Raw genomic sequence first — 25,494 nt, forward strand, 5'->3', positions numbered from 1 at the left:
CAGGAGGAATCAAGAGCACCTGTTAAGACCCATTAGAATCTGGCTTCCATTTTAAACTGTCCCTTTCTATCAAATCAGCAATGTGAGCCTCGGCAGGTATTGACGATCTCATTGGTTTAGCTCCACAGATCCTACATGGCGGCGTCATACTGAGCTTCATACCAGGAAAAGCAACCCCACTTTACGGCTAATTTGGGAGAGAGAAAGGGCATTGCTGATACAACTCCATCAAGGAGAACACAGTGCTGGGGAACCTTGGTTCTTACTAGGCACAAGTGCTCCAGTCCCAGACTGGCCAACCGCCCGCCCTTTTCAGTTCTCCATGCAGACCTCAAAGCTGTATTTGTTGTGTGTGAAATAAGCAGCGTTAATCACACAAGTCACAGCTGTTTTCATTATTATTGTAAAAAAAAAAAGACACTTCCATTTTTCCCACTGATTTTTCCAATGTTTTATTATAAAAATCAACATTTCATTTGTTACAATTCAGCTTTTTGTAATAATCAAAAGGGGGTTTATACAAGGTATTTATACAGTTTATAATTAAAGCACTTATTTTACAAAAAGGGGAAAGTGAATAAGTGGACAAGGGCTGACCAAATGTTGGTCATTATAGTATAAATACATCCTTGCAAAGCACCACCGTACCAAAGTCGATGTACAAGAGACACCAGCTGACTTTAAGACAATGATAAAGATTAAAGCTTAAAGAAAAGTTTAGACTCACAAAGGACAAGCATCCGAAAGCTGCGCCAGATCCTTCACCTGCAACAAGGCCGCAGGCTCAGCCTCCCATATCCTTTCTCCAGCCACCTCTCAGCAGACTGACCCAAGCAGTCTCCTTGCTTCTCTCTCCTCTAATCCTCATATTCAGGCATCGATACAGACACACATCCACATGGATGTATGGCTTTACCACTCCTCAACTCCCCTTTGTTTGATGGAAAAAGACAGAGAAAGTCCCAAGTGGACAGTTAAGCAGAAGGGCTGTCTTGTGACTCTAAGTGATGGTGGAGAGACCCAATGATTAGTGAGTTGGATCCTATTCTGCTTCTGAGTACAGGAAATCAATCTGTAATTCTAAGAATTCTCTAGGAATAAAATCAGGAATGCTTTTTAAATGCCTTGTGAAAATGTTAAAAATGAGTTTCCCTCCCTGAAGGAGGTGAGCGCAGAGCCGAAAACTTGACCCCTAAATCATTAAAGTAAACCCAAGCGCCTGCCTCCCCCTACTCAGGTGTTAACTGTTCAGTTGTCGAAAGACAGGGACAGTAAGGATCCACGAGGCACAGTATTAGATCTAATCTTGCCACTATTACAAAGCAATGTCTTCCAGAGGCCATAAAAGCACACACCTCTGGGTGTGGCTTGTTTTAGGCATGGGATAAGGAAACCCCAGGAAATTAAAAGGGGTTCTGACATCTTAACTAATGCGTGATGATAAACTTGTTTAGGGTCTACACCCACACTTGTGCATGGCTGTCATCTGTGAATCCTTAAAGACCGCCAGCCAGATGATACCCGAGCTCCTACCTAACTCTGAGTGTGAAGTCAGTGTGCAATCGTTTCCATGACGTCAGCAGGGCCGCAGTAAGCATGGCGGTCACTAAAGCAGTAAACTGGGGCCGAGCATAACAAGACCTTTGTTTCTGAGCCCCGCAGAGAAGCAGGCTTCCCTGCAGAAAGCCTTGATCACTAGACACATCTCAATTAACTGGTGAGGTAATTAACAGCTATGAACTCAATCTGTTCATTGATGGGCCTTTACGACAAGACAAAATGATATCCTCCCAAAAAAAACCTGTTACCTATTTGTACAACTTAGTATGCATTTCGAAAAGGATTGTAAAATTTAAAAACAGAGGAAAAATGCTAACATTCTAGCCAACTCTAGACTAAACCTCACCTTCCTCTGTCATTTATCTGACCTAAGCAAGAGCTCTTGGGTTTTGGTTAGAAGACTCGGGCTCCAAATAAGTGAAGTCTGAGTCTTAGTTATAAAAGACTGCAATGCAGAAAGATTTACCGCAGTGTATAGAAGCTACACGAAAGCTCGGCTCATAGATGCTCAATCAGTAAGCAGGCATACATTAACATGTGCGTTCAAAATAAATACCCATGTAATTACGGAATCTAATCAAATTTTATTCATGTTTCCTCGAATCTAGATGCAACTGAACTTAAACCTTTCTTTCCCTTTTCTTCAATTGTGTTCTCATAAGTTCATTTTTCCTCCTTATTTTATGTTCAAGAATAAACTTAGCTGTCCATGGAACTTTCCCAAATTTAAGGGCCCTCACTAAAAGGTACTCTCAGAAATCTCCACCATAGCCGAGCTGACCCAGAAAGAGGATACCGAGACTAACCTGAACTGCCTTCACATCATTCGACAAATTGGCACACCCGTCAGCGTTTTGCAAGAAGAGGCTGGCCATCGCCATCCCAGCACAAGCACTTGGACTGAGCCAAGACCCAGCACACGGTGGGGCAAGTCTCTGCATGGGAAGTCCACCCGGTAAAGAAAGACGCACAATGAAAGTGTAAACACAGAATTCTCCAATTCTGACTGACACCCAGAACTGCTACCCTCCCACTGTCACTTAAACATCGAGTGGCCTGTGTGTCACAGAAGGCAAGTTCAGTGCCCAGTCTGAAACTCCGCACTTCGTCTCAGTAACGGAGAGTTAATGCCTGTGTGACTGACATGCAAGACACGGAGGAATTGCCATTTATTTACACTCAAGGTAAAGGCCTCGATTCTCACTAAGCTCTCCCCAACAATCCAGGCATTATTCTGAAGGGACTGCTTTTCTCTTTAAAAATATACTTAGGTGTTTTTTTTTTTTAGGTCACTTAAATTTTGCCAAAATTCTGGAATCATTCCTTTCATCATTTCCCCTTAGGCTCTGAAATTCAGAGAGGCCTCACATCAACAACAATTAAAATATATTCAATAATTAATAATCCTAGCTTAAACAGTTCAGCTTTAGGAGGGGAGTGCTAGACACGTGTGAAAGCAGGACACTAACATCTGACAGGGTCATCCCACAGGCCAGCCCAACAGTGAAGGACATAGCAGCAGCCTGATGCATGACAGTAGGTCAGCCATGTGACCGGAGAGGCTTCCATTGTCTCCACTGCTCAAGTTCTGCAGCTGACAAGTTCACAGTGTCTTCCATTTCATCCCCACCGTTAAGTCTGTGATATTGTCTGACTCCATAATGGGACAGGAAAGAACACACAAAGACACACAGAGGAGACTGGAAGGACAGACTGCGGGTGGTGCGAAAACACACACATTCACAGTACATACATAACAAGAAAGGTATCTCACACCACACGGGCAGAGGTCACTGCAGACGTCACTCTGAGCAAAGCTGGTCCGCAGAAAGTGAAAGCGTCACAAACAGTTCATACAGAGAGAGCCGACTAACAACAAAACTTTCTTTTAAACAGACTGTTTCTAGCCAGAGCATATTGAAATGTTTCACTGTGATATTGGACGTTGCAAGGATACAAAACTAAAGTACAAGAATATAACAGTTAGATTTGTGTTTTTAAGCATTTTTATATGTTGTAAAAAGACACTGTAATGAGCATTAAAACAATCATGGAAGACCAATAATATGGCTAACTTTTGATTATGCAAAAACAGCCAACCACTTAGACACTCAGCCAAACGCTGAACAAACGTAGTAGGAACACTGAGTCCAATCTCGCGTTTAGGAAATTCCATTTACTCAATTCCTCACATTTTTAAATAAATCATGGCTCTTAGCAAAACGGGTCTCCAAGGTGCTGGGGAGGCAGACCGTGAAAGCGGCTGGTGTTAGCGTGAACTGTGACAGGCGTGAGAGCTCAGCAGCTCTGCGGCGTCCTGCAAGAGACACTTCAGCTCCTACGACAGCAACACTCAAAATGGATCTCACAAATATCTACTTTCCTCGTGAACTGTTGGAGAAAACAAAGCCCTTTGTCCAAAGTTGGTACTGTTCTTTTTTCTTTCGGGGCCCTCAAATGTTAGCTACCCTGAAGGCAATTTGGCTCCTTCCAAGTTGGCCACTTGGAGATGGCATTACTTTCTCCTTTGTATTTTTGGTATCATTAAAGCCCAGACATTCCTGGTGAGTGATGCCTTTACTGTCCCGCTTCCTTTGTACTCAGTTTCTTCACTGGGCTTAAGGCATGCTCTGTGTATTTAGTTTGTAAAAATAAAACTTTTAGTACAAATTTATTTTTTATACAAACTTTTATGGCACAAGCAGCAAATCTGCTGTTTTAAGAAAATATATAAATATCCTTTTCTTCTGTACAAATATCTCAGGTACCCCACCCACTTTATGTTAACTGTACAGGTCTGCCTCACTCTTTTCTGTAGCTCCCTCCCCCCCTCCAGATCTCAACCAGATGTGTATTTACATGTCCCGGTGGAGGCAGTCAGAGGAGGAGGGGCCCTCCTCAGGAGGAGTCCGTGCAGGGGGAAGGTGGTGGTGGGTAGAGGTGATGGGAGTAACTCCTCTCAGTGTATGGAGAAGGGGGGCAGCTTTCATAGTTCTCCTCTGCCGACAAGTACTGGCTTCGGGGTGTGGGTGGTGGGGGCACAGGTTCTGAGTCATAGTTCAAGTCACTGGTGTAGCCCTTGGCTGTTGCCACTGAGGTCATTCTCCGGCTAGGAGCATAGTCACTGTCACAGACATCAGTGCTGCAGGGTGTAGTGGGCGGTGCAAAGTGCCGGTAGCTGTACGGCCTGTAGCTAGCGGAGGAAAGCAAGAAAGAAGTGTAGTTAGTTTTCTGGAAGAATACTGTGTCAGAAATCAGTCTGAAGGCTATGAGCTACTGTAGCTCAAATCTGTCTGGTGGATGGGTGGTCCTTGTCTGGTATGTGTAGTGAGGCTGCAGTGAGGCCATGGTTAATCCCTAGAACGATCTTAACTAAAAAGCCACTGCTTTTCATCGACACGGATGAAGAGGAATAGTACATTATTAAAGGAAGAGCCACGCAAGTTCTTATTTGCAAGTAAAATGTAACTAGAGGCAAGTAAGAAACAGATGGGGTTGGAGAGCAAAGGAACTCAACTGGGCCCAAACAGCTCTTCATCGTGAGGTAAACTTAGGTGCACGTGCTATGCACAGGCCCTGGGTTTGAGCCCCAGTAACAACACATTGGAAAATAAAAGAATGAAACAAACAACTCAAGACCTGTACTTCTCGATGCACTTCAGAAAAGCACTGCTTTTCTCTTGGTGCTGGGAACTGAACCCAGGACTTTGCCCACACAAAGCAAGCCGTCTACTGCTCGCCTCCAGCCTTGGTGCACCCCTGCTACAAACCTCACTCCCAGATCTCAGCAGCTCCTGTACATCAGTGTGGAAATGGGTCTTCACAGTCTACGCTCTCCCAACAGTCGTCAGCCATCTCGTAATTTGCCTGATAGGTATGTTATGGTGTCTGAAGACCTCCTTTCTCTTCAACGTAAAATACTACACAATCCAGGCTGAACTTCCAGGGAGGCATGCCTAGCCCACTGCTATCACATGCAAAGGGAAACCCTTCTAACTTGCAAGTGGTAGTTTTGGCACCGCGTATACCATCCCAAGTATGGTTTCAACTGAGTATCAAAATGATCAATATCAGATCAGTATTGATACCCAGATGGTCGGTGAGCTTTCTAACAGAACAAGAGTCTACCATCTTTATACTTGCTTATGTACCTTTTAAAGTAACCTGGTTTGTAAATTTGTAATGTAATTATCTAAAAAAAAAAAAAGACGTGGCAAGGAGCACACGCATGAAGGTAAGAGCTGACTACAACTCCGAATGGTCTGTATATGATCTCATGACTTTTGTTGTAAGGATGGGCAAGCTTATCTTAAAATCTTATCCTAAAAATTCATGCAAAAAAAGGGGGGGGCGGGGATCATGCATGAACTGTTTCTAAAGTACAATGACTGCAAGACAGGGGCAAGGGCCAGAGGAACTGACTTCCTAATGACACCGCACACACCCACGCCTTGTGCTGTCACACAGCCTTGCCGCAGCCACACCGAGCAGGTTCCAGGCTTTCAGCATCAGCACCGATAGGACATTATCACAGCGCTTTGGATGTTTGTTTCGCCTTTCTGTCCAAGCAGGTGTCAAAGGCTGGGAGGATTTTCTGGATTAGAATTTAAAAAGCTGAACACTTCCAGGCTTATATGAATGGGGAAAAAGGGAAGCTGCTCAACAAAATTCTGTAAATCTAAAATCATGGAAAATGATAAGAAGTTTGACACAGGTTTTAGACCTAACACAAGAAATGATTTAAAAACTGATTCAATGCAGTCACACTTCGCTCAGTGTTTTATTCAAGCAGAACTGAATACACTGATGCTGGTAAGCGGTTTCCACCGTGCTTCCGTCACTGTCGGGTCACACCAGATCACTGTGACCGAAAGGCACCGGGCACTGAGGTCCACAGACCCAGCCTGCCGGCTTCAGACAGAGAATGCAGCACTACCAACTCTGCTGGCGTCTGAGGAGGTCGGAAGCGCGCCCTGCTCTGCACGCGCACGTGAACACACGCAGTCACTTCTTGTTGCTGCCTACAAATACGTTCCACTCATGTCAGGGAAACTAACTACATAAAACTTTCATTTCGGGTCGCAGAGACGTATGTAAACGCAGCAGGCTCCTGCTGTTTGCAAGTTCTCACAACTCTCTGACCTGTCTCATCTGGTTCTCAACCGCATGACTCTTGTGTAACTGCCTTTTAAAATACATAATGCCCGGAGAGAGCAAGGATTTACAGGTTGACAATGTCAAGAATCCTATTCTTTCTTTGGTGATCATGGTCTGTTCACTTGACACTAAGTGTGTTCACAACTGGAATGTGGAATGTGTGTCTTACCTGTAGGACCTATGTGTGGAAGGACTGTTGGAAGAATAGCCAAACTCCATGGTATAATGGGATCGCTCTGTGGCAGGCGATGGTGGTGGGTTCAAAATCTAAAAGGAAAACAATTAAAATATTAAACTAAAGAAATCGCCACAGATCTTATGTCTATTCATCTCTGTGTCCTTCCTTTTCCGTCACAGCATTATCATATTCTTCTTCCCAAAACAACTACCTGAGCAGCTCTTCACGACTGTGGCTCCCTTTTCTAGGTCACAATTCTCCATCCTAACCAGTGCCAAGTAGTAAGGGGAAAAACATGTCACCTACATCAGTGGCTTGTTTGGCACAGACAGGCTCTAATTTTTTAAACAGAATTTTATATACATATATATATGTGTATATATATATGTATAGTATATATACACACACACACACATATACACACACACATATATACATATACAAGAGCACACATGCGTGCGTGCGTGCGTGCGTGCATCTGCAGGCCAGAAGACAACCCTACTTGTCATCTTCAGGAACACTGTCCACCTCCTTTAAGACACGGTCACTCACACTGGCTTGGACTTTGCTAACTAGTCTACAGGCCGACCAGTGAACTCCAGGGGTCCTCCTGTTTTCTGCTCTGCAGGCCTGGGATTATGAATGAGGACCAGCTTTTATCTTGTGCTGGGGATGGCACCTAGGCCCTCTTGCCTATGAGACAAGCATTTTACAGACTGAACTGACTCCCCAGCTACAGGCTGCTACTTTTAGGAGGTTACAATAAAGGTCTTCAGTCTCTTTGCTTCCTTAGTAGTTTAACATTTACTTGACTTGTCTAATCTTTCAACTATACTTACTATTACACAGGAAATTTAAAGGATGTCACGCACAGGGCAGTGGTGGTAAATCCTACGTACTGAAGTCCACACCCAGCACTATTTTTATATTATGATCACTGAGTCACATTTAAATGAATTCATCTAACATGCTGTGCACTGTACCAGTGTCAGAAAAGCAAGAGTGGGCCACTTACTGCAGGGAAGTAAGTGCCTTTGGTACTGGAAGAGCTGCTTGAGGACGCTCCCGTGACGTGTGCTCGATCGTAGGGGGGCCCACTGCTCCCCCCCATGATACTGAGAGAACTGATCATTGATTTGCCTCGAGACATCCCTGAAGGGAAGAAAAATGAAGGGTGAGTAACATTTACAAGTATAGATGAAACAGCTAATCAATACTCAAGTTACGAGCACATTGACTAAAGCAACATACGCCCTCTTCCTACTATAGCTGTAAAGCGTTCATGGAAAAGGGAAATGAAATGAATGATTTCACGGAGAACTAGACTCAAATAAGGTCATGTCCAGGGACCAGGGAAACAGCATGGAGGATTAAGGAAAGGACTGTGGGGAGGAAGACTGTCGAGCAGAGATCAACCAGCAGACAAGCTTCAAAGAAAGCAAAGCCTTTTTATGAGACAGACACGGTACACAGACGATACTTCTTTACCACAGGACTGGACACCTCTGAACTCAAAACTGCTAATGCTAAGGAAAAAACACTATTTGTTCCAAGTCTGTCTGCATTTCTATGGACTACAAGTAGGTGTGGCAACAAGGAAGCACCATTATCTACCAGCTTAAATACTATAGCTTTTTTGAGAGTCACAGCCATAGTAAATTCCTATTTTCAGAGATCTCCGACCAGGCATCAACTCCATTGTATTAAAACACAAGATTCTTTTCACTAACTGTACCACAAAACCCTGGGAAAAGCTTTACTGCCCAAGAATAACATAGCCAGAGTGGAACACTGGCATTTGCCTACACCTAAACCACGCTCACACCAGTGTGCTCACACCAGTGTGCTCACACCAGTGTCAGCACGTTAGATCTGGAGAGGACAGAGGAGGGTACACTCTCTCCCTGTCAACCAGCTATTTCCAAACTCTTCTTTGTGAACAGCAAACTGCTCTGTCTTTTAACGCCTTTATTCCTACACTCAATAGCCTCAGGCTCCCCCAGTGGTGAAGGAATTCACCAAAGCACTGGCTGACATTTTCAGTGGTACAGTCAGAGGCCTGGAGCGGGCAAACGGAATGATACTTAAGTCTTTCTGCATAGAAAGTCAGTATAAAAGTGTAAAAAAAATTCTCACAATTCCTTAAACCCAGAGTAATCTAGTCTGTAATCCTAGAACTTAAAACTAGACAAGACCAGATTCTCATAAACCTGTCTTCGCTTACCTGGAAGAGATCCAGACAGAGAGCTTGGGTGAGGAACATAACCAAGGGGCACAGAAGCTGGGCCGTGAACCACGTAGTCATTAGTCATGGTTTCCCCATCCCCCTTCATACGAGGACACAGCATCCTTTGGCAGATAAAGTATATGGTTCCAGACACAAAAATGGTGACAATTACTCCGATAACGGAACCAACTGTGTTGGTGGCCTGTGGTGCTGGCTCCTCAGTTGGATCTAAAATGGAGAACACTGTAGTTATCTAATAGAAAAACAACTGCATATTCAAAATAGCAATACAAGAATGCAAAAGTAAAAATGTTAATAAATCAAATACACAGTTTATATATAAACACATATACACATACATATCATGCAACATAAAGATATGAATTAAATGACATTATTTAATTTAAATAAACTTAAAGAAGCTACTGTTAAATGAAGATACGACAACAGGCCAGGAAGTGTCATTGTAAACTTTTGGCCAGAAGGGTCAGATCTAGACAGACATCACTAAATGCTTTCAGTGGAAAGGTGAAAAAGCCAAGAACAGCCCGGAACTAGAGCTTAGATTTGAATAGTGCCACTTAGGTTTAGTGAAGGAAATCTGTAAGCTACAGATGAGTGAAGGCACTTGGATCCAACCACTACTGTCCTCAGGCTCCCTGGCTGCATGAGAGCAAGATAAACACAGGTCCTTGACTACTAAAGGATTCGAGGTGGATCCCAGCACACCCACCTTCCTGGATTTCTGACTAATTGAGTGTTTAAGAAGCAGAAGGCATGAATTTGGAAAGAGTAAGAAGTGGGTTATCAAGTTTAGCACCCATAGTTATTAAGAAGAAAAAATTCTTCCACTCTGGCTAGTTAATCCATGGATAATCTCATAATTGAAGACCCCTTAAATACTTCCTGCTTGCTGATACCCCAATTTCCTGTCATGTAGCTACACTCATCCCTAATAGAAACAGGAGTGACAATGGCAGGGAGCAGTCTCTGGCTGTGGCCATCAGCTCCCAATTCAGTGTGTCCTCTGGGCACACACTCTCTCTGTGGTCCCCACCAGCTGTCATCACTTTTGTACTCTCTCCTGGTGCCTTGCTATGCCTCCCCAATGCCAGGATTCAAGAACGCATCCTTCTCTTGACGTTCTGCCCCACATTGCTGGTCTCTGGGTCACACTGCTGTTAGGCTTCCTCCCTCGCCACTGCAGGGAAATGGCTCTCCTATTTGCCATATTTGAGAGATTCTTCAACTCAAAGACCTCTCTACATGCTCAATAGAGTAGGCAATGTTTTCTTTTAGATGGTATCTGCTCACTGTGGAAGACGCCGTTCTCCTACTTTTTCTGTTTCTTTGTTGAAACAGGGTCTCGCCTCGTCCAGGCTGGCTTCGATCAGCTATGCAGCTGAAGCTGCACCTCAAATTGTGATCTCATGCATCCCTACTGCTGGGGTCGCAAACATGGACAACCATGCCTATTTACTAGTTCTGATTACTCCTGCTCCCAATTCATTGTGTATGCTTCCCTGAGTTATTACAATGTACTGTTTCCTCCATTGCTCTCTGGAGACTTTGTCCATCACTCTAAGTTCAATTACCATTCATAGTCTAGAGAGTACAAACACCTTCCTGAGCCGTAGACACATTTGATCAAGTTCCTAACAGTTGTGAAAAACAGTCTATAGTTACCCTTAACGTAACAAACCAAACTCACCACTATCACCACCTCTCCAGATGTGAAACAGATAAACCAGCTCAAGGCCAGGGCAAGCTGTAGAGTGCACGCCCGGGACAGCCATTTATATTTCACAGACAGCAGCCTGCACTGATTAGCAGAGCACTGCACCCACACCAGGGCCCCAGGTGGTGCTTCAGCGCTTAGTTTCTGCTGTGTATCTTGGGTACGACTCCAGTCACTCTGAGAGGTACACATGGGTCAACTTAATGCCAACTGTATCTAAGTGGCGACCAATCCCTGTGTCTCTGAAGTAACTGAAGCCCCGCCTTCCTTTCCCAGCCACGCTGCTCGATCCTCTTGATTTAGATCATCTTTTGTCAGAACCACAAAAGCCTCATCAGCAGATGGTGGAAAACTTAGAGGGTTGCAACAGGCATTTAAACCAAAGGAAAGAGAAACCATCAAGATGTAGCCTAGCACCTTGTATGCATAAATGCTGCTGTGTGACACCCGTTTGTCTACACATGCATCTCATCACTGCACTGCTCTTGATGGAGTCCAAAGAATTTGGAAAATCAGCAGCCTAGTAGATGTTTCTGCCTACAGTCTTAGCACCTGAAACACATTTCATAGCATTTGCTCTCAGGTTCCCACCCTCGTCTTTTCTTTCAATGTCAGTGATCCTGCATATGAACTGTGTACCACCTCTGCTCACTAGTAGAAAAGCAAACAGTACCCTGTGATCTCACCTTAATGATCTTACACTACTGCTCTCTCTTGGTGACCCCCTAAAGCACAGCCAATGTGGCAAGTCCATTAAACATAGCAGTTCGAGAAAGGTGACTGGTTTCACACCTTTCTGGCTCTAAACATAGGATAGCATCTCTACCGATCTGTAGAACAAATACTTTATCAGCATTTGATCTCAAGTACTTTTCCAGGAAGCTGCTTTGATCTACTCCATCTACATTCCTAAGAAGCTGGCTGTCTCCTCCTCTGTGCGACCACTTGTGTGGCTTTATAACAATTCTGATGCTCACTTTACTCTGACAACAGTACCCCCGTGGACCAGATTCCACCTTCACCAGGCTAGATGATTCATTCACTCAAGCAGTTCATTCTCTTTACAACCATGAGAAATATCAGCATCATTTTACAGGTGAGGAAACCGATACTTAACGAGAACAAATATTTTTCTGCTGAAAGAGTGATCTGTGGTTCCAGCCCCCATTGGCAGTCCTGATCCCACCTTCTCTCCATCTGAACTACACAGGCTATCCCTGGCACACAGCATGGGGAACCAGTACCTGCTGAAGGATTTATGAATGCTCAAACTTTTACAACTCTACCACAATTTGTGATGGTCAATCTACTTATGCTAAATTCTACTCAGAATTATGGGTACTGATTTGGGACATGCTGTATGTTAGAGCACTGGCCAAAAGTTATAAGCCTTGAAAAACCGCAGGCTGTTCAGTCACTGGCCACTAAGTCTTTGGGTGTTCCACGGCCTAAGCATGTTCAGGCTGCATTGGACATGCGGTGATCCTAAGACCCAGGAACCTGACGAGAGACTGGCTTGTCTGAGGCTGCTCCTGCACTGGTGAGTTCAAGGCTAGCCTGAGGAGCAGGTGAGAGGCTACCTCAGCGGGAGCACGGAAGAAGAGAGACAGGCAAGCAGGCACAGAGGGGATAAGGGAGAAAGGATGGCAGGAAAGGAGGAAGAAAGCGATTAGGTTCTAGATCCCCAGAAACTGATAGAAACGTTTCAAGAAAACGGTTTAACACAACCTAATGTTCGGAATGAAGTCCAGATCATCAATTAATTTCCATGTTTCTAAATTACTGAGAATTCTGTGACGTCACTTGTGGCGAGGCAATGCTTATTCCTTCCTGGTGTTTAACAAACCTGGTGTTTAATAAATATATCTTTGTACAAGGCAACTACTGTCTTTAACCGATTACTAAAAGCAAAATAAAGTATCAGCACGATTAACTAGTATATATGTTCTACATAAGAAAATCAGAATTGTAAGTAAATATAAAAAGAAAAGGAAAAGAGACTTTTCAAATTCTCCTTTCTGAGGGATTTACAAGGCTCTCTCCCTACTTACAGCAGTCCAGTTCATCAGATCTGTCACTGCAGTCCACATTGTGGTCGCATTTCTTGTGTTTTCCAACGCACTGACCATTGGCACAGCGGAACTGATCAATTAGACAAAGCACTAGAAAAAAGGCAGAGTTTGATTTTTATCACCATGTAAAGACAAATTCCATCAAACACTTTCTAAGTAGAATCTAAAACACCAGGCTCAGACACAAGGTGAGTACTATCTCTAAGGATTCCCACTGGTAGAAATGATATTCTCTGCTTTGCTCTTAAATTTTTTATTTTACTTAATTTTTGGTGCTATTTTTCAATTTTCAGAACTTGCTGGTGTTATTTGGATAGTCTAAACATATTCCTTCCTCCAAAGGTCCTATGTTGGAGCCCTGGTCCCTAGTGTGGTTTGGAGGTAGAGTGAGCTGCCCTTGACATTTTGGAATGTGAGCTAAATAAGCTTCTTTATAAAAATGTCACTGTGGTGGTTTGATTGAACAATGCTTCATGACAAGGTCACATACTTAAGCACTTGGTCCCCATTTAGTGGAACTGCGTTAGATTATGGGGAGCTGCAGTTTTGCTGGAGGGGGACATCACTGGGGATGGGCTAAGCTTACAGTCTCACCCCTCTCCCAGTTCACTTTCTCCACTTGCTGGCTTGAAGTAGAAGAAATGATCTGTCGGCTTCCCTGCCTTTATAGACTCTCCCTCTGGAACCTTAGGCCAAAATAAATTCTTTCTTCATTAAGTTGTCCTTGGACAATGTGAGTGTGTTTTTTATCACAACCAAGTCATTCACCACCAAGGCATTTTAATAAAGTAGCAAAATAAACACATTAATCTGTACAGAATTTACACATATGAAATGGTTCAAATAATTAGCAACATACATAATGTGCATGGCATAGTCAAATACGAAACTCAAATCTGAGCCAAAAGCCAAGACAAAAACAAAAACAAAAGTACACTGGATGTTCAATAACTTGATTCAAAGAACTATCAACCAAGCACAGCGGAATTCTTAATACCTTCACAGTTCTTCTCATCCGATTTATCCTGGCAGTTCGCGTCACCATTGCATCGAAGGGCGCCGTCAATGCACTGCCCGCTGGCACACTGGAACTGAGACTCCGAGCACACAGGACAGTTGAGCTCATCACTGTGGTCTTCACATTCAGTAAACCCATCACACCGCCAGGCCACAGGGATGCAGTCAATGTCCCCAGTGAAACACGTAAACTGCTGAGGAGAACATGTTGGAGGCTCTTCACAAGAACAATGGAAGGAGAGACAAAAGGAACAGCAGTCACACAGAGATAGAACAATCAGAGCCAAGCCAGCTTATTCAAAATACAGACATTTTTACAACACATGCTGATCTGATCACAGTCATCCCGACTAGTTAACTAGTAAGAACACAGATATTCTTATAGTTGCAGTCTGAAAGGACTAAAGTATCTTCAACCCACCCAGGAATAGCTACCATGACTGCCAACTTCCAAGCTTTTTAAAGTTAGCTTAGAAGGAACAGAGCACCGAGGTTCTCAAAAGCCTGCTCGCACCCCCTGAAGACCCGACTCCTTGTCACTGGGTCCACCATGTTAGTGTCAGAACTCAGCCCAAGAATGGAGTCTTGTGAGAGGAATCCTGAGTGCTTGTGAGAAAACTCCAAGAAACAAAACAAAGAGTTTTGTGACCTCAGTTTCTTCAAAATCTTGTAATGTGTTTTCATGCTCCTTCCAGGTATAGGGGACAGAAGTGAGTACACGTCCAGATTCCCCATTATAACTACTGTTATTGTCTATATGTCTCTATGGAAAAGCATGTTTCTGCCCGCTGTGGCTTCCATGTGCAGCCTGCACCCTTTGTTGTGATTGTTCACTTTACTCTTAACCCTTAGAGTGTGGATTGTCTGATGCTCTGAGCAAAGCTGGCTTTTGTATGAGACTTTAGTCAGCCTTATTTCCCATTTACACTTCCAGGACCACCAGCAGGCAGAGTGGTAAACAAGTGAGAGCTCTTTTTACAGTAATTCTGCAGTGGCACTAGCATTTTCCACATCTGTACTGACACCACAGAAGAACGACTTGTGGGTAAAGCTGCAAACTCCTCAGTAGACTCAAGGTGGCCAACCACGGTAGGAGGAGTGAGGCCCTGAGGGCCACGGAGCCATAGAGCTACAGCTTTAATGAACAAAACCATAAGGCAGTAAGAAAAATGCTGTTAAAAAAAAACAAAACAAGTCAAGCTCTTTATTACTGTTTGATGAGATGGGAGGCATACATTACACTTACACTGTAAATCTAACCAGGCTAGTTCTTAAAAGGCAAGCATCTGTTTACATTGTAAACATAAATCAAAATGAAGTATTAGTTTTATCTAAAAGAATGACAAACAGGTATTCAGCAGGAACTTAAGCAAACAAAGAAACCCAAAAGAGTCTGTTACCTAAGTAAATAAACAAGTAAACAAACAAGCCAAGCAAACAAAAACAATGGCCAGTTTTGTAGCTAATTATAAAACTGGAACTTAGGAACAGAAATTCAAGTTCTGGACAATCTGAATCTACCCAATTCTGCAAATTTGACAGATGAGTAGCACCTGAATTATTCTCACGAGAGGGATGTTAACAATACCAAATGCAAGCTTTTCACACTGCATAATAAAGCAGATCGCAATCTTAAAACCTAGGAATTTTTTTTTTAAATTTCTTTCCATGTATGAGTGGGTGCCTGCATGTATGTAGGTGCACATGTCCATGTATGAGTGGGTGCCTGCATGTATGTATGTGCACAATGTCCATGCCTGGTGCTCACGGAAGCAAGAAGAGAGCATCATTTCTCCCAGGAACCAGAGTTACAGATGGTTGTAAGCTACCAGGAGGGTGCCAGAAACCAGAGCTGGGTTCCCTCTGCAAGAGCAGAAAGTACATGGAATCATTTCTCTCTAGGCTTCTGAATGAAAATCTAATACCTCCAAAAGACTACGTTCTCAAACTGTATGCCATATACAATCCACAGATGCTGTCCGTTAGCAATTCTGGCAACCGGGAGATGGAGAACCTCAAATGTGAGACTCAGACAAGGTACGCGCCAGCAATCCTGTCTCCAACAACAATAACAACAAAATCAACATTAGGGGACAGGTGGAACAGGAGACTAAGGCAAGGTCTCAGTCTATAGCCTAAGTTTACCTCAAACTTGCAGTAATCCTATCTCACCTCCTAAGTCTGGGGCTACGGCACAATCCACCCACTGCCGTTTTCTTTTCTGTTTTCCTTTACGTCCCTTCTCTCTCCACCTTGTGTATGGTACAGGTCAGAGAAGGACACTAGTGCCCTGCTTTACTGCTCTCCACTTAAGACGAGGTCTCTCACTAAACCTGGAGCTGCACTGGTGGCCATAGAGCCTCACTGACCCTCCTAACTCCACCCAGCACTAGGGTCACAGTACACATAGCCACGCCTGGCCTTTATTTACTCTTACATGGTGTTTAGAACTGTGACTCAGGTCCTTGAGCTTGTGCAGCAAATGCTCTTAGCTCCTGAGCATCATCTAAAGCACGCCCTCCTCACATGTGTCCATACCCTGCCCCTTTCTTTATTTTTAAGAGTCAAAGTCTCATCCTGTTATCCTGCTGAACTCTGGGCTCAAATAATTCACAACCATCCATGTAATTTAAACTGGTACTACAGGTACATGCCATCACACACAGGAACATCAATAGTGTGCATACATGCATATGTGTATGTACACACACACACACACACACCCTTTGGCAGTACTGGGAATAGAACCCAAGGATTTGCAAATAGCAGGTGAGCAACTATCACTGAGCTATATCCTTATCTCAAAACACATATTTTAATATAAGGTAATGCAAGCTAATGTTACAAACAAACCTATGATAAACTATTGCTTGTCAAGACTTAGTATAAAACCCAAGATGAATACCCATATTATTAGGAAAGGCTATCATTATTTGTGCCTGCTCATGGGGATCTATGTGCAGGTAGAGAACAGTCAGTGCCAGGCATTTCACTGTACTGGTTTCTGAGACAAGACTTCTAATAGAATCAAGAGCCCATCCGTCACTTCAGACTGGCTGATGAGCTACAGGGACACAGGTTGTGCTCTCCACCCTGGTTCTTCCCTGTGGGTCCCGGGGATGAGAACTGACAGTGCAGAGGCACATCTCTCTGAACCCTGGCAAAGCTACCATTACAGTCCATTTCCTATCCAAATGTCTACGTGAGGCCAAGTTTTCTTCATAAGCTCCATCCAAAACTATGTGTTATAGAAGAACAATGCAGAAATCATGAAAATCCAGCAGAACAGTAAAAGGATTTACAAAAATACACAAATTTACAAAAATATCAGAACTCTCCAGAGTAAAGCTTTTCTGCCTTAAAACAGTTTTCTTAGCGTAAGTCATTTACAGAAGTGGTTGGCATTTAGTGTGGTTACTGCGATCATGATTCCCTTGCTTTACAAATGAGAAAAGTGAGTCAGAGAGGCTAAGTGATGCTCGAGGATGCACAGCTGACTGTGTGATACACAGGGATGTCACCTCTAAAAGGACGAGAGCAGAAGAACTGGACTTCATTAAAGCCCTGTCACCCTGTGCTTGTTTACATGAGCAAAGTCTCACTGTACAGTCCAGGCTGGTCCTGAGTTGGAGAAAACCCTGCCTCACCCTTCTGAATGCTGGATCACAGTCTGTAATCCTGTATTACGTTATTAATATCACTTAATATATCTTACTAAACTTACTTCATTAAAACATCTGCTAGTAAATCCTCCAGGGAACACATACGTTTACCATATGCTGATCAGAAAAGCATCTTTAAAACAGACTACTGCAGATGATAGCCGAAGAGTTTATATGGTAAATCTGAAGGACTGTTTTCTTCGAGTTTATTATGTTTTTAAAAAACTATATTAGATTTAAAAGTATAAATATGACCTATGTTCTTTATAAAAAAAAAAAACAACTGTGAATTTGCTTAAAGCAGGATCAGGCAGTAAGTACAACCTGACTGGAGTGTAGTTCACACTGTGTAACATGGGAACTGGCAGCAAGGGTGGCGTCCAGAGAGAGTTCCCAGTAGCAATTAAAGACTTCTCAGAGCACAGGGACCCCCCGTACACTTGATGAAAAAGGAAGAGGAGATCACACAAGAAGAGAAACACATATTTGTAATGGCACAAGTACACAGAAGCACACGGAAACAGAACTTGCCAGTGGGGGCATCAATCAAACTCTTAAGTCAGATAAACCAGAGAGCAAGCTGGGAAGAAAGACAGCATAAGACGCGTAAGTAAGGCAACCTCAGAGGCGCGTTGTCCAGTACAGTTTAGCTCCTAAACTTCACTTATTTATACTGTGGAATCAATGTAAGTTACAGAGGCCGCCTAGAACACGACAGAAGCTCCATTAAAAATTAAATACAACGGTTCCTCAGAGGAGTGTAACTGTAGTGTTACATAATGATCTATGACTCAGTAATTAAAAAGTGCTGACACATTTATACTATTGGATCTCAAAAATACATTATGTAAGAGGATTATGTAAGAGAATCCAACACCCAAAAGATCACATGCCACGGCCCCAGTGATAACGTTCAAAACACTGGCTCTGACTGGGCTACAGTCTGCAGAGTAGTGGCTGCTCCCAGAACTGCCTGGAAAGAACTGAGGGCTCCTTCCTCTTCCTCCATTTTCTTTCCTTCCTTTCCTCTGTCCCTCTGCTTCCTCCTTTCCTTCTCTCTCTAGCAGTGGAGGACTGAACAAGGCCCCACTAAATGCCTAGGCCGATCCTGACTCCCTCTGCGGCCCAGCACTGGGATCATGGGCATGTGCCACTGTGCACAGTGCAGCATTTTCTTCTGTGATTGCGCCAATCTTTCCTTCCCACCTCCCTTCACTCATTCATTTCTGTTTCTTGGAGAAAGGGTCTCCTTGCCTAGGCTGACCTTGAACTGCCTCCATCTCTGAGGTACACTATCTCCAAGAGTACTTTCTTTCTTTCTTTCTTTCTTTTTTTTTTTATTAACTTGAGTATTTCTTATATACATTTCGAGTGTTATTCCCTTTCCCAGTTTCCGGGCAAACATGCCCCTCCCCCCTCCCCTTCCTTATGGGTGTTCCCCTCCCCATCCTCCCCCCTTGCCGCCCTCCCCTCAACAATCTAGTTCACTGGGGGTTCAGTCTTAGCAGGACCTAGGGCTTCTCCTTCCACTGGTGCTCTTACTAGGATATTTATTGCTACTTATGAGGTCAGAGTCCAGGGTCAGTCCATATTTAGTCTTTAGGTAGTGGCTTAGTCCCTGGAAGCTCTGGTTGCTTGGCATTGTTGTACCTATGGGGTCTCGAGCCCCTTCAAGCTCTTCCAGTTCTTTCTCTGATTCCTTCAACGGGGGTCCTATTCTCAATTCAGTGGTTTGCTGCTGGCATACGCCTCTGTGTTTGCTGTATTCTGGCTGTGTCTCTCGGGAGAGATCTACATCCGGCTCCTGTCGGCCTGCACTTCTTTGCTTCATCCATCTTGTCTAATTGGATGACTGTATATGCATGGGCCACATGTGGGGCAGGCTCTGAATGGGTGTTCCTTCTGTGTCTGTTTTAATCTTTGCCTCCCAAGAGTACTTTCTTAAAGCAACGTTCTACATCTCGAGTCAGGTGACATTTGTATTCATCTTCTAAAACTTGTTATTAATCTTATATACAAATAAAAATTATCAGCAAAAAGTTAAGCCGCTTTACAATATATTTTCTAATGGATATTGGGATTTTCTAATGGGATACTGGTTCAGTTTTATCTGTTAAATTTCTTCAGGATTTACTTTTTAAAGCAAGTCTAGCACTCTATATCGAAACACAATTTCTTTTAACTATGATAAAACATATGTAACAAAATTTTATCAACTGTATCATTTAAGGGTATATAATTCAATAGCATTAAATATGTTTACACTGCTGTGCAAGGTTTGATTTTATTTCATTTGTCCTAGTTATTTTTCTCCTTTTAGATAAAGTCTCCCTAAGTTGTCCAAGCTGGTCTCAGACTTGCAAACCTGCTGGTCTGCCCTGCTGTTTGGGAATTGCAAGCATACATACCCGCACCCAGTAATGCTTCTCTCTCCTTCCCTTATTTCAAGTTCTAGCACTTAAGTTTCTGTAAATGTGAGGTCTCTGAAGACCTGCAGCAGTCAGTCTCTACCCAGAAGAGGATATGCAGACTTTAGCCCCACAGAGTAGCTCCCTCCTCTTGAACTAACATTATGAAATCATGCCGTGTGTGTGTGTGTGTGTGTGTGTGTGTGTGTGTGTGTGTGTGTGTGTGTGTGTGTCTAGATTCTCTGGTGAGACAGATTTCTGAGATTCCGTACTACAGTCAAAAGTATAGCAGAAGTGCTTCCATGCTCTCAAACTGTATGTACAAACTTGACCTTCGAGTTCCTGTAATATAAGCAGAATATGCTGCCACTGCTATTGAGACATGTATTATATCTTTAAAAAGTCAGAAAGATAAAATTTACTTGTAATCCGGTTTTATCACTATATTTATATTCTGGATATATATTCTTTAAAAAATATGCATCTTTACGTAACTGTCACCACAAAAGAAAACATTTTCAATGCTCGGAATAGAAGGGAAGGCCTCAGATGTGCTGTTCAGCTGTGCTCCTGGCAAGACAGAATCATGGTGATAAGACCATGCCAGGTACAGTGGCAGATACTGCCCCAGTTGCTAAGGGGTTGAATTAGGAGTCTCCCAAGAATCCTTGAACTCAGCAGTGGACTGGACAACATAGTGAGACTCTATTTCAAAAGTCCCCAAAGATTCCAACACCTAACAGATTGTGCGATCTTGTGACACATGGCCCTAAAATGGAAAACATTTAAGATCTAAACGAAGAGCCTGTGGTAAGTCTCAGTACTACAGAGAAACAAGCAAACAAACAAACAAAAATAACTTTTCTGCTTAAGCCAAATACATTTTTATACCAGCTTTATAACCACAGTATTTATCAAGCACACAACTTGGGCTGGAGATAAACGCTCAGTGGTAAAGCAGCTGCCTAATATTCACAGTGCTACTGGGTTCAATGCTATAAAGCATTCAATCAAATAAAGTATTTGAACTCACCTGCTGTATTTATTTTTCAAATAATAAAAACTAGATTCATTTCAAATCACTACCTGTGCAAATAACAGCGTGTCACAAGTATTTCCCTCCAACTGAAATCAACTGTTAAATTAACTCCAGTAAGAAGGCTTCTTAATTAAGGATATGAACATTATTATAGTATTTAATACTGCCACACTATGACTTAACAAAAAAAAAACAAAAAAAACAAAACAATTTGTTACCCACCAGGAGTGATAACAAACTTGACTAAATCACAACACCCTGGGGAGAGGACACAGTGGGTGCAGGCATGGGGACTGGGAACCCACAGAGGCAGGATGTGGCAGTGTCCAGCCTATCCCAGAAGCTTACAGCCACCAGCTTGGGGGCAATGGTGGACAGACTACTTAAGGTGGAAGGTGAAAAAGCTCCTGACGTCATCTTCTGACCCCGCAGACGCCTGCGCTCACTCATGAGAACATGCATCCCTACACACATGCAGACATAAAACTTCACACAGGTTTTAAATTTTTCTTTCATTGTTGGCTTTTATTTTTTTTTCTCTTTTTTAAAAACAACAGGAGAATCCTGATGGATTTGAACAAGAAAATATTCTCTTTACTGGACACACTCCAGAATTCAATGGGTGAAGACCAGAGTGAGTTCATTTCACTACTCCCTATGAGATGGGGAAGCTACTGTATTAGGAAATATTAATTCATAGGCTGAAAACACCATAAGACATATATAATAAAATACTACTTGACTTTAAAAAAAAATAGGATAGCACTCCTATCATGTGCTGTAAAGAAATGAGTATAGAGAATACATATTAAATGAAATAAGAATGGTAAACATCATATAATTATACTTTTATGTGTAATGTATAAAATCCAAACACACAAAAACAGAGTTTGCTAAAAATAGTGGTCATTGGAGGCTGGAGCAGGAGGGAAAGGTCTGGGAAGCAGGTGGGGGGAAAGGCAAGTCTGGGAAACAAATAAACGGAACACAACGACCAATTAAGTCAGTAAAGACAGCAACTTCACTGACTAGCAATATATGATTAGATACCTAGATCAACATGTCAAAGTCTGGTTTTCACAAGAGAGAGTTCAACATTGTTACCTCCACAGGACAGCTCATCCTGAAGCAGAACTAAATGCATGGGACAGGAGCATCTTGTGGTACCATCTCCTTTTACAAGGCAAATATGTGAACAGCCACCATTATCCTGGGCACACGGGTGCTGTCCTGGAAGAGTTGATTATCACAATCAATGATCTCCACAAACAATACCAAATATAAAAAAGCTCTGACTTTACGACTACACAGCACAATTCTACACTATCCCTGTATGAGCTCTACCACAGCATTACACATGACCACTGCACGAATGAGATGGGAGTCTGCTATGTCCAAGCTAGTCGTAAACTCTCAGGTTCCACTGATCCTCCTATCGCAGACTCCAAAGCTACCCAGATTACAGGCACGTTAGACCTAGCACATTACATCACTTTCAACTATTGTTGGTAAGGGCTGGGAAAAACTACTCTGTTTAAGAGTGCGTGCCGTGAGTGATGTCCTGGGTTCAATCCCCAGCACCATACAAACAACAACAAACCTAAACAAGATAATAAATAACTATGATATGTTATGATGTTAATTTTGTAATTACGATATGAATTACAAACATGGGCATGATGGGGCATACCTATATTCCTATCCTAGGAAGCAGAGGTAAAGGCTCACCATAGGAGAGGCCAGAACTAGTCACATCGCAAGTTCTGGGCCAGTAAGGACAACACAACAAGACCTTATTTCAAAAAGGCCAGATAAATAAAAAATGACTTATAGAACTAGAAAAGTTGCTACAGAGACTGCTGACACTTACATAGTTTTATTTTTAAAATTGAGAATTCTCCTCTAAGTATTTTAACTCTGAATGAACGTTTACTTTCCTAAAGCATAAATTATTTCATGTTAAAAGGTATGTTTTAATAAAGAATTTATAGAAAATTAAGGTAACAGAAGAAAGAACTTTATGGTACTATGGAACTGAGACAAAACCACCTGCTTGCTCAACTGCAACGAAGCATCACAAAGATCCGAGTGGCTCTTACTGGTGACGTGTCAGAGGCGAGCCAGTCTGCAACTCTTCAACGTCTAGCTTAGAACTTGAACTTTCTGCCCCGAGTTTGCTATTTAGCTCTTGTTATAAACAATCTGATCTTTGCTATTACAGCATCAGTATCATTACCATCATGCAATGTAGCCATCAACTATGATCTCTTTTCTATCATAAGATGGGTGCTACATTGACCTTGTTGATCAAGTATCTACAAAGGAGTGGATTGCGCAAAACAGAAAACACTTACTGTATTTGACTATTTATCAGCAGAGGTGGTTCTCAGTCTGTCGCGCATACAAGACTGTTCATTTATCTACTTAGTCTAAAGACCAAGCCCAGGCCCCGTGGATGCAGTCAGTCCTCCACCACTGAGCCATACCCAGGTCTTGGTTTTACCGAGACTCGGTCTAAATACATAATTCAAACTAGTTTCAAATTCGCAATCTTCCTGCCTTCACACCGAGTGCTGATTATAGGACTATACTTCTTTACCTAGCTTCATTATGATTTTGATAAACCCAAATCACACACTATTTAAGTTTTTAGAAACTACAACAAAGTGTTTTTTTAAATATAAAAACAAAATAAAGAAGAAAAAAGTCAAGAAGCCACGAGACCATGTCTTGATTCGTACAGCACAGCAACGCCCTTGGCACTGTTCGCCTCACTCACTGTATTCCTGAAGGTTCAGCTCCTTCACTGCATGGATGTCACTGAGCTGAGCAATCCGAGCCTGGACCTTGGTTCTGCCTTCGCGACCAGTCATGTCAATTTTTTCAATCATCTGTTGCTGCTTATCAATCCAGTAGAGCCAGTTCTCAAACACGGTCAGACCCACAGGCTGCAATATATTAGAGTCCTCTAGCACGATCCTGTTGGCACCTTGAAAAGGAAAACAATGAACAGCAATGATTTGTGTGCCCAAATCCCACTGTCAGCAGTTACCCCATGAATACCAGACAGATCCTAAGAGTAAGAGGAATACGAGCTCTTCACCACAAGACTTAAATGTAGCAGAAAATGGTATGAAACCAGACACATACAACTAGGAGTTAATCCCAATACACGGAGAATTTTCTAGTTTTAAAATGTAACTTGGGACAGCAGGTTTCAATTTGTTTTTAGCAGAATCCATTTCGCATTAAATTTTATGAAAACCTGATACAGTAAAGCAGATCAAAACGTTTGACTACGAGAAATGGTGGTGGCAAACACTTGCTTAAAACGTCTGAGACATTTGTGAAAAACAATTCCACTACCACTCGACCTGGCTACTCAGAACACAGTCCATGTGATTCACAGGTAATGGATTAATCCTATGATACCCTGGACTCAGCATCTAAGAACAGGGGTGTAAGTGAGGGCAGATTAACTTGTGTATGCTGTGGTAATGCTACAGCACAGACCAGCGATATGTGGTACCTCTGGGTTTGGTGGCCTCCATGCTATTGGAGGACCTACGAACATATCCTCTAAGGAAAAGGGAGGACCACATGCAAGTAAGCAACATCAAAAGTCTTATGGAATATGTCTCAGAGCTGGACTCATATGTGTAGGAATCTCCTATGGGTGTGTGTGCGTGTGTTAGTGTTACGGAGGACTGTACCCAAGGCCTTGCTTATGTTAGGTGAGCACTCTAGCACTCAAGTACATGCCCAGCTAAGAATCTGTGCATGGTAAAGTTTCACAGAGCACTGCTGATCTTCTAGAGGAGGTGCCAGGAGCTGGAGACACAATCCTCATATATGTTGAGAGGGTCTTTACATTAACAGGAACTGTGGAGAGCACCTACACTCTGGATCTGATTCCCAGTACCACCATGCAGCTCACCCATCTGTAACTCCAGTCCCAGGGAGTCCTCCACAGGTACCAGGTACAGATGAGTTGCACACATGCATTTGGGCAAAATACTTTTTTTTAAAAAAAACTTATGTCCCAAAAGAATGGAAAATACAGAATGTGAGGTTTCCTGTCTTATCAGCAAAAGGAGGCCCATCTAAATGTGCAAAGTGCAAGATGATGACAGAACAAAATTCTCAACAAGTTTAAGATTGATCCAAACAGGCAAATTCTTCATCATATATATAACTTAACAGTAAATTCACATTCTGAATCCACAGAAAACTCTAGAAACAGAAGTAGAAAGGGCAGCTGGTTACAGTGGTGTGAACCCACACACAGCTGCCCAGCAGGAGCCGGCAGTGGGAGGCCTTCAGTGTGCAGCTCACATGGGCAGGCCAGGCAGACATTTGGAATAGGAAGCTACAAACAGCAAACAAACAGGGAAATCAATACAACAGAAATGCTGTTCAGTTTCAATAAATAAGGT

General features: G+C 42.8%; 1 protein-coding gene across 4 annotated transcripts in view; it reads right to left on the reverse strand.

The window, feature by feature from the left end:
* Window positions 1–436: 436 nt before the first annotated feature.
* Window positions 437–25,494, reverse strand: part of Lrp6 (LDL receptor related protein 6) — a 133,771-nt gene continuing 108,713 nt past the window's right edge. The window contains exons 16-23 of one of the 4 annotated variants that reach the window (XM_087657745.1): window positions 23,838–24,047; window positions 22,163–22,288; window positions 13,930–14,166; window positions 12,912–13,022; window positions 9,120–9,350; window positions 7,911–8,047; window positions 6,887–6,984; window positions 437–4,753 (exon numbers count right to left, since the gene is read on the reverse strand). In XM_087657745.1, the coding sequence (XP_087513871.1) occupies window positions 4,459–4,753; window positions 6,887–6,984; window positions 7,911–8,047; window positions 9,120–9,350; window positions 12,912–13,022; window positions 13,930–14,166; window positions 22,163–22,288; window positions 23,838–24,047 (1,445 nt within the window). In that variant the 3' untranslated portion in view covers window positions 437–4,458. The remainder of the gene's footprint in view (window positions 4,754–6,886; window positions 6,985–7,910; window positions 8,048–9,119; window positions 9,351–12,911; window positions 13,023–13,929; window positions 14,167–22,162; window positions 22,289–23,837; window positions 24,048–25,494) is intronic. The other 3 variants (NM_001401820.1, XM_087657744.1, NM_001107892.1) reach the window with 3 other exon arrangements.

This window comes from Rattus norvegicus, chromosome 4 (genome assembly GCF_021556685.1).
Source record: "Rattus norvegicus strain SHRSP/BbbUtx chromosome 4, alternate assembly SHRSP_T2T, whole genome shotgun sequence".
Classification (NCBI taxonomy): Eukaryota; Metazoa; Chordata; class Mammalia; order Rodentia; family Muridae; genus Rattus; species Rattus norvegicus.